At 50.6% G+C, this 9,895-nt stretch overlaps 1 protein-coding gene across 1 annotated transcript in view; it reads left to right on the plus strand.

The window, feature by feature from the left end:
- The first annotated feature begins 1,058 nt into the window (after positions 1-1,058).
- The window catches only part of UBE2G2 (ubiquitin conjugating enzyme E2 G2), a 30,272-nt gene continuing 21,435 nt past the window's right edge, over positions 1,059-9,895 (plus strand). The window contains exon 1 of the mRNA XM_027079187.1: positions 1,059-1,181. Within this exon, the coding sequence (XP_026934988.1) occupies positions 1,139-1,181 (43 nt within the window). The 5' untranslated portion in view covers positions 1,059-1,138. The remainder of the gene's footprint in view (positions 1,182-9,895) is intronic.

Genomic DNA, 9,895 nt, shown 5'->3' on the forward strand with positions numbered 1-9,895 from the left:
ATTATACAGGACATTACATAGAAATTCTATAGAGGAGTACGTTGGATATGTGTTGTGAAGATAAAAACTTTGCTTTTTTAAAAGGTGTATATATCCTTGCCACAAAGCACTAAATGTGCTGACTTTCTCTGAAGTAAGAATGGGGTTCTAAGAGGCATAAATAAATAGATCAACAGATAGATCAGTGGGCCAGTCAGTAGAACCACCATGAATGTTACGAAAAAAAGACTCGCCAGTCTAGTTATCCGATGCACATTACTCAGTGGAGAAGCCAGAGCAGCAGCGGGGGCGGGGGGGGGGGGCGGTGTATGGCCCCTTGCTGGCCTCCTGAAGCAGTGGCCTGGGGGACTGCCAAGGGGGCCGTGGGGAAGTCTGGACCCGCTGCCTCTGGGAGCTGCTGGTCAGCAGGCTGGCGGTTGGGAGGGGAGCCCATCCACACCTGGGGTGAGGGAGGGGTCTGGCCGCTGCTCTGCTCCCACCTCGAGCTCCCAAAGCTCCTCTCTTGGCCGAGTGGAATCCAGAACCACACCGACACGGCATAAAACCGCCACAATCGCCAATCTCACTTTTTCAAACCTAAAGCGGTGTGAGGGTAGCCACCGGGGCACCAAATGTGTTCCGCGTGGATTCTCGCTCTGACTGCAGCTGGGCCCGAAAGTCGCCTCCTCTGAACTGCACGGGTGACAGCGAGGGAGCCCCGACACCGTCCACGGTGTACCTTCAGCAAATAGTCTGAACGACATCTGCTCATCCGGCCCGCGAGTGGCCAGCCCTGCCCACCGCCCCCCTCGTCCGCCCTCCCCGCCGTCTCCATCCTCTGTCCACGATCCCCCATCCCCGTCCCCGCCGTCGGGGCCGCCCTGAGGCCACGAGGACGGACCAGGCGGTTCACACACACTCTGCGGGCGCTCGCTGCTCCGGGATCTTCTGCAGAGTTCCCTACCGGAATCCGGATCCCCGGAAGCGGCGTTGATCCCACAAAGCGGCTTAGGGCCCCGCCCCGCCCCGCCCCGCGCACGCGCCTCGCGTCCCGGAAGGGCTCCTGTGCCCCCGCGGCGACCCGGAAGCGGCCTTGGCGTCGGGCGGGAGGGAGGAGCGCTGAGGAGGCGAGGCCGACGGCGCAGCTGTTGCCCGGAAGATGGCGGGGACGGCGCTCAAGAGGCTGATGGCCGAGTACAAACGTGAGTTCAGGGCCGCGCGCCGCCCCTCGGCCCCCCGCCGGGCCCCGCGACCCCGCCCGCACGCTGCTGGCGGCCGCCCCGACGTCCGGGTGCGGGGCGTGGACTCGGTCCGCCGCCGAGCCCGGCCAGTCTGTGCGCCGTCGGGGCGCGTTTCGTGCGGTCGCTGGCGGCCGCCCGCGACCCCGGGCGGGGAGACGCCGTCGCGGCTCTGGTCTGGGGACCCTGGGCTCCGGCTCTGCCAGTAACCGGAGGGCTCCCCGACCCAGCCTCGCGGACGCCGGCGGGCCGGGCGGAGGACAGCTCACCGGCCTAGTGAGAAGTTGCGGGAAGCGTCCTAGGAGGGTAATCGCGTACTGATGAGGCGGAGGCGAAAGGTCAGATTTGGGTTTTCTCTTTAACGAGGGAACAGGGTTTTGGGACCCTGCCACCTGCCATTCTTCCCGGGTAGCGTTGCAAGAGCCTCCTTCGTGCTTTCTTAGCCCGCAGAATTTTCTGATGTTTGGGGAAAGCAAGGGGAGAAGCGGGAAGCGTGTTCTCCCTTTTACAGCGGAGGCTCCCTTGGAGGAGTCGCTGTGAGAAGCCGGGGATGGATGCCGCTGTGTTTGCTGGGCGCAAGGTGGGAGGGAGCCTGCTGGGGGTTCACACCTGCCTCTGCTTGTTAGTTGTGGACCTTGACCTCGGACGTCGCCCTCTGCCTTTCCCCGTCTGTGAAGAGGGTGCTTAGCCAGGTACCTGACAGCTGGCTGTCCGCAGCGTGAGCTGTTCCTGTTGTCATTACACTGAGGACACTTTCCGAAGAAACTTGAACGTAAACTAAAATAACGAATGTCGTAAAGCTGACTGGTAAATACGCACGCAGCTGAGTTTCCTAAACCATCTTGGCGGCCCTGCGCAGGGGGTGTCAGTGTTTGGCTAGAGCAGACCACAGAGTTGCAAATGCAGGCTCGTTAAAATAAATGGTTAGATAACACTAGATAACCATCTAGCGTTCTCTAGAGTAAGAATGTATATTTAGAGGAGACTTTGGGGGGCAGAGTGGGGGGACAGATGGTTCCCCCTGAACAGAGGGTTGGAGATGGGGGCCGTTGCCTCTGTCTCCTCATGGGAAACCTGGCTGGGGGCCAGATGTCTGGGAACACGTGCCATTTCCTGCCATCCTGGTCTGTGTCGCTGCATCTGTTTTAGTTTATTTGGCCCTGTTTCTAGACTGCCAGCAGGTACTGTTTTCTCATTTCTGTAGAGAAGGACTCTGTTACACCCCTGCATGGGGAATTTAGGTGGCTGCTTCAGCCCAGTCTTTGCATTGTTGAGCTTGTATTTCCTAATATTTTCCCCTTTTCTGTGCTTACAAAAAGTCCCATCCGGTATCTCAACCATGTTGTCAATTTGTAGTAATAAAACGTAAATAGCAGTTGACTTCCGAAGCTGTATCGCAGAAGCGTATCATGTGTGTTTTTTTGTGTAAATATACGACATTTTGGAGTGTGTCGCAGACAGAGCTCTACAGGTGTCTCCCTAAGACTCCCGTCCCCCGGTTACTCAGTCACACACTGACCTGGGACCGTGTGAAGGGACTTTGGAGATGTTGTTTACAGGTAACTAACGAGCTGACATTAAGATGGGGAGAGTGTCCTGGAACCCCATTGTCACGTGAGGCCCCCAGTTGGGAGAGGAGACAGGAGAGGGGAGGCAGGAGACCCAGAGCAGGAGGAGGACCCCCTGCCGTGGCTGGGCCAGGAGCTGAGGACCACGGTGGCTTCTAGAATCTGCGAATGACCCCGGCTGACGGCGGTGAGGGCCCTGGAGGCTCGGTCCTGCAGCCGCAGGGAGCAGGGTTCTGCCAGCCCTCTGAATGAACTTGGGGTGGCAGCCTTGTGAGGCTCTCGGCAGAGAACCAAGTGGCCTGTGCGGTGCCCAGGCTCTGACACACAGAAACCGCGAGATCATCAGTGGGTGCTGTTTTCAGCCACTGAGTTCGTGGTCATCGTCACATCAGCCGTAGAAAATGACTCCAGTGTGTTGCTGGGGACGGGGGTTGTTGATGTGGTATCTTAGGAACATGATAAAATCCCACTTAGTGATTCTTGTCTTTTGTGTCTTAGCGTCTGGTTTGCCCTCCTACCACATTTTAAGGTGGCACATCCAGTAGAAAGGTAGGCTTCACAGAAGCAACTTCTGTGCGGAATGGGTTTAGGTAGATTTGGGTGGGGTTCAGGCCCCCTGTCTTGTATTTGGAATAGTCACAGAGCTGCAGAAACTCAGAGGTGGTAGAACCTTGGCTATGATTCCGTTCAGGCCCCTAATTTTACAAATTTATAGGAAATTGAATAACAGACAAAATGATTTGCTCAGGTTCTTATAACCAGAAAAAAAGAAAGATGGGAAAAGAAACAAGGTGTCTTAAACCGATATCTTTTCTCGATGTTTCATCTTCGTGTATCGTCTAGCCTTTTCTAGGAGTATCAGAGATGGACTTAGGTATTAGTTTGCCAGGGCTCCCGTAGCAGAGTAGCACGAGCTAGGGGCTTAACACAACAGAAGTGTATCCTCTCACAGCTCTGGAGGCCGGAAGTCCCAAATCAAGGTGTCGGCAGGGCCAAGCTCCCTGCACAGGCTCTAGGAAGGATCCTTCCTTGCTTGTGCCAGCTTCTGGGCGTTGCTGGCAGCCCACGGTGCTCCTTGGCTAGTGGTAGCAGAACTCCCGTCTCTGCCCCTGTCTTCCCGTGGTCGTCTTCCCTCTTATGAAGACACCAGTCACTGGTTTAGGCTCATCCTAATCCAGCGTGATCTCATTTTAACCTGATTACATCTGCACAGCCCCCGTTTCCAAATAAGGTTACTTTCACGGGTTCTGGGGGACGCTGTTCAACCCAGTACGGTGTCTAGTAGGAACTCCAAACTTACACGTGTGGCACTGAGCCGCTGTGCTCCTGCACCGTTGTCCCACAGCCTTACCTGTCTCAGTGGCGGCCTTATTCTTCCAGCTGTTTGGGCTCAAAACCTTAGATTGGTCTTTCGAGGACTCACTTTCTTCTGTATCCAAGTGTAACCTGTTGGCCTGCCTTTTGACTTTACTCATTTATCCAGAGTCCAGTGCTGGCTCAGGCCACTCACCTCCGGCCTGCGTAACTGCAGCCCAGTCCTGACGGCGGTCTGCTTCTCTCTTGCCCCGCTTGGCTCTGTTCTCAGCACAGCAAAGTCAGATCGGGTCGCTCTGTCCAGAAGCCCTTGCAGTGACTTCTCAGGCTCTGTGTGCTCTGGCCCTTCCCTCGCCTCTGACCTCACTGACGCCTGCGCCCCGGCGCGTCTCCCCAGCCCCACTTGGTGCTGCAGCAGCACACTCCTCTTGGGGTGTGGGCCCTTCCTTGCCCTGCCCCCCTGGAGACGCCTTCTCTGAACTACCAGACTCAGCCTGTCCTTCCCATTACTGTCATCCTTCCCTGTCATTAACCCGTTGTAGTTTTTTAAAGCATCCTTTATTGTGAAGTATGTTACGTATGTAAAGGATATAAAAGGTGTACTTTCAGGTGAAATAGTGAAATGAACACCTGTACCTGTGACACCAGCTTAAGAAGTAGGGCGTTAGCAGGAACTGAGCAGTCTGCTTTGTGCTGCTTCCCACCCCCACCAGGAGTTACCACCACCGAATTTTGTGTGACTTGTTCTTTTCTTTTTCTTTATGGTTCTGTCACTTAATATCCTCCTACACAACATTTACTTTTGCCTGTGTTTGTACTTAGTGGAAATAGGATTGCACAGTGTGTATTCTGCAGATTGAATCTTTGCTCAGCACTCTTTCTGCAATTCATTTACGTTGAAACATACAGCGGTGTCTGTTTTCACTGCTGCATAGTATTTCATTTTATGAATAAGTCACAATTTGTCCTTTACTGCCGGGCATGTAGGTTATTTCCAGCCTTTGCTTATTGTACAAATTGGTTGCTGTGGACATTTCTGGTGCCTGTGCACAGTGTGACGCAGCCCTGGAGCGCTCGCGGGTCGGCCTTTTGGATGATGCTTCCCTGTGTGCGTGTTCCGCGTGCATCGCTGTGGGTGTTCACCGACACCTTGGTGTTGTGCGGGGTCTGTTTCCTCCCACCCGGTGGGTGTGATGTGGTTCCTTGTGGTTTTAGTTTGTAGATCATGACTAATGAATGAAGGTGAGCATCCTGTCATGTTTTCCCGTTGTGAAATGTTCGTATCTTTTCCCAGATTTCCGTAGTGTGGTTTCTTTTTCTTACTGATTTGTAGGAGTTCTTTATAAATTCCCTATCCCTTTTTATATTCCTGATCCTTTGTTGGTTATATGTGTTACAAGTATTTTATCCCAGTTTGTGCTTTGTCTTTTCAACCTTTGTGGTGTCTTTTTTTCTAGCCACCCTTTTAAAAACAGTTTTATTGAGGTATAATTGACATACAGTAAGCTGATGTGTTTAAGCGTACATCTGATGAGTTTGGATGTACGTGCACACACCTGTGAAGCCATTGCCACAGTCAGCATGCTGAGTAACCACCGCCCCCCGGTCTCCTCCTGCCTCTTTGTAATCTGGCTTGGCCTTCTCTCTCCTGCGCCCCCAGGTCCCAGGCAATGACTGGTCTGCCTCCGGTCACTCCTGTAGTTGTTTTGTCCTTTCTTTGTCAGAGGCCCTTCACTCGGCCTAACCATGTTGCAGTCCATCCAGGTTGTTGCTTGGGTCCGTAGGCCCTTCAGGACCACAGCTTGCTGCCGCATTCACCGTTGGTGGACCTTTGGATTGTTTCCAGTTCTTGGCTATTACAAATAAACGTGCTGTGAACGTTTGGGTTAGGGTTAGGGTTGAACCTTTCTTTCCGTGGACATGTGCTTTTGTTTCTTTTGAGTAAATTCCTGGGTCATATGTGAGGTGTGTGTTTAATTTTTAAGAAGTAGCCAAACTGTTTTCCCAAGTGGTTGTACCATTTTACATCCCCACCAGCAGTGTATCAAGAGTTCCACTTCCTTGCTGACACTTGGTATAGTCAGTTTTAAAGTTTTTAGTCATTCTGTTGGGTGTGTAGTGACATGTCATTGTGGTTTTAGTTTATGTTTTTATATGCCATCCATATACCTTTTCTGATAATGTGTCTTGAATCTTTTCCTCAGTTTTTTTGTTTTTTTGTCTTTGTTTTTTGCGGTACGCGGGCCTCTCACTGTTGTGGCCTCTCCCGTTGCGGAGCACAGGCTCCGGACGCGCAGGCTCAGCGGCCGTGGCTCACAGGCCCAGCCGCTCCGCGGCACGTGGGATCTTCCCAGACCGGGGCACGAACCCGTGTCCCCTGCATCGGCAGGTGGACTCTCAACCGCTGCGCCACCAGGGGAGCCCTTTTCCTCAATTTTTAATCGAGTTTACTCTTTCCTTATTAAGCTGTAAAGCTTCTTTATATAATGCAGGTAGGGACGTTTTGTTGGATATTTTGTAAATATTTTCACTTAGACTGTAGCTTGCCTTTTAAAAAATTGTGGTAAGAAACACATACTGTTGTCCTGTTGCCATCTGAAGTGTACAGTGCAGTGTTATGAGCTGTGTGCATGTGGTTGTGTGGCAGGGCTCTGCAGCTCCTTCACTAGGCTGGACGGAAAGGCTCTGTCCCTTGAACGACAGCTCCTGTGGTTTGCCTTGTAATTTTCATAACGTTGCCTTTAAAAGAGCAAAGGTTTTAAAATTTTCAGTGACATCCAATTGATTGACTTTTAAAACATTTCTTGCTTTCTGTGTTGCCTAACATAAGATCACTAAGGTTTTTTCTCCTATGATTTCTTTATACTCTCAGCTCTTACGTTTCAATCTGTGATCCACGTCAAGTAAAGTTTTGTATGTGGTATGAGATAAAGGTCAAGGTTTATTTGCAGATGATTTGCAAATGGCCATCCAGTTGTTTGGGCACTGTATTAGTTTGCTTGGGCTGCTGTAACAAAGTACCACAGGCTAAGGAGCTTAAACCACAGAAATTATTTCCTTGCAGTCAGAGATCCAGTTGCAGCAGGGCTGGTCCCTCCTGAAGCCTCTCTCCTGGGCGTGTAGACAGCCACCCGCTCTGTGTGTCCTCACAGCATTTGTCCTTCTGTCCATGTCTGTGCCCTGATCTCCTTCTTATAAGGACATCTGTTAGACTGGATTAGGGCCCACCCCGATGACCTCATTTAATTACTTCTTTTTTAAAGACCCTAGTTATACACTCTTCTGCACTTTTTGTCATTAACTATGTCCTGGAGTTCATTCTGTACTAGGACACAGAGGTGTTCAACATTCCCTTTTACAGCCGCAAAGTGTCCCATCAGTAGACGTATCATAATTTGACTGGTCCCCTATTGATAGACATTTGGGTTGTTTCCAGTTTGTTTTTTGCTATTACAGAAAGTCCTGAAATGAATAACTTTACGCATGTGTCTTTTCTTGCCGAGGGATGGATTCTGAGAAGTAGGACTACTGGTCAGAGTTTATATTTACATTTTATTTTGCATGGTGTCTATTTTTAAAGCCACTATTTATTTAAAGCAGTGTTTTTATTAACCAATTAACATTCTCAAGGAATCAGTGGCAAAGAATGGTCATTGGAAATTTCTCTGATATTGTTAAGATTTTGTTTCTCTTTTTGAAGTTGTTTTTATCATTAAACATGAAACTATATGGTTGTGGGTGTGTGTTTTAAAATCAAAAAACAAAATAAGGAAACAATGTAATCCAGAAACATTCCCTCCGTCTGGAGAACTCGGTTGCTGTAATTCTTTGCTGACCAGTAGATGCCGCTGTTGACCAAGGATGCAGGTGGGCAGGCTGCTGGAGGTGGCAGTTGTGACCCTGAAAGGAGGGTGTCATGGTGGGGAGTTCCCAGGGGATCTCTGCAAAGGAGAAATAAGGCCAGCTCTTTTTGGTGTAAGCTCCTCCTCGAGGCTCCAGGTGCCCCGCTCCCTTTCCCACCGACGTTCTATCCTCCGCCCCTCTTTAGCACTTTGCAATTCATCCGCCCTAATCTGGCGCGGGGCTTTTTCTTACAGAAGATGAGAAGTGCTGGGGATGCCGTGTGCCGTGGGACTGTAGTAAATAACTCTGTGTTGTGCGTTTGACAGTTGTTAAGAGAGTAGGTCTTAAGAGTTCTCAGCACGAGACCTGTGGTGACGGACGTCAGCTAGACGCGTTGTGCTGATCATTTCACCACAGATACAGTTACGGAATCGCTCTGTTGTCCACCTGAAATTAATATACTGTTCCGTGTCAGTTACGCCCCCCTTCAGTGCCCCCTGCCCAGCACGCCTTTCCTGACCGCCTGGCCACAGCTTGCTGGCACTTCTCTGTGTGCTTCACTGCGCTCATCACTATCTGAAACACTCTGTGTTTATATGTCTCCGTGCTCACTGCCTGTCTTCCGCCACTAGAACTGAAGCTCGCTGGAGGCAGGACCTTGTCTGTCTCATTCACCACGACACCCCCACTGCCTGGAATAGCTTTGCAGAGAGGAAGTGTAATTGATATTCGTTAGTTGATATGTGATTAGTGGTTGGCTACTTCTGGTCATATTGGCCAAGTGTGGGTGCTCAAGCCATTGCCCTGTGGCTTGTCTAGCTCCTCAGAGCTTCAGCTATCTCCATGAAGCAAGCGCAAAGAGAAAAATACCACCTGGAATTGAGTGATTCTGTGATTAGAATTGTAACTATAACATTATATAGGGGCTTCCCTGGTGGCACAGTGGTTAAGAATCCGCCTGCCAATGCAGGGGACATGGGTTCGAGCCCTGGTCCAGAAGATCCCACATGCTGCGGGGCAACTAAGCCCGAGCGCCACAGCTACTGAGCCCGCGTGCCTAGAGCCCGTGCTCTGCAACGGGCGAGGCCACCGCAATGAAAAGCCCACGCACCACAACAAAGAGTAGCCCCTGCTCGCTGCCCAGCACAGCCAAAAATAAATAAACAAATCAAAACAAAACAAAACAGAAAAACATTATATAGCAAAATAGAGACACATGACCAACTTTTAAACCACCAGTCAGAACAATATTTTCATGACAATGGAGAAATACTTAGATTGTCCTTTGTCTTACAAGATTTAGATTCATCGAGACTCTTCAGCAGTGGTACTGGCGAATTCTCCTCCTTACTCTTGCTTAAGCTAGTATCCTTGGTCAGAGCCCATTCTCTGTCCGTTTTGGGAGAGTTGCCACATGTTACAATATAAAACTCCTTAATCACATCCAGTGACATTTCACCTGCTATTTCCCCATGTTTTTCCAGAAGTTGACACATACGGGGATTGTTGTAATTTGTTTTAAGTTGCTCTGCATATTGGTTGCTACCTAGATTCTGAAGCTAGTCTTCTAAGTCATGACATCAACAGTAAAAAAAAAAAAATTCTTTGACATGTCTCTTGGTGCACATGTGCACATATATCTGTGAGTCTGCACTCTGGAGAGGAATTTCTAGGTCATAGGAGGTGAGAGCAGCCTCATTCTCAAAGTGGTTGTACCAGGTCACACTCCTTCCGCATTCCATTTCTGTGACTCCTTTTCTTCGTGGACACTTCGTAGGGCCAGCCCTCTCAGCTGTGGTCACCGGGTGACTCTGGTTGGGGTGGCGCTCTGATTGTGGGCTTGGCTTGCATTTCCCCCCAGTTAACGAGGCTGAACACCTCGTCTTGGGTTTATTGGCCGCTTAGATGTGTGTGTGTGTGTGTGTGTGTGTGTGTGTGTGTGTGTGTGTGTGT

The sequence above is a fragment of the Aethalodelphis obliquidens genome, unplaced genomic scaffold, assembly GCF_003676395.1.
Source record: "Aethalodelphis obliquidens isolate GAN/ISIS:26980383/991018 unplaced genomic scaffold, ASM367639v1 scaffold1, whole genome shotgun sequence".
NCBI classification, from domain to species: domain Eukaryota; kingdom Metazoa; phylum Chordata; class Mammalia; order Artiodactyla; family Delphinidae; genus Aethalodelphis; species Aethalodelphis obliquidens.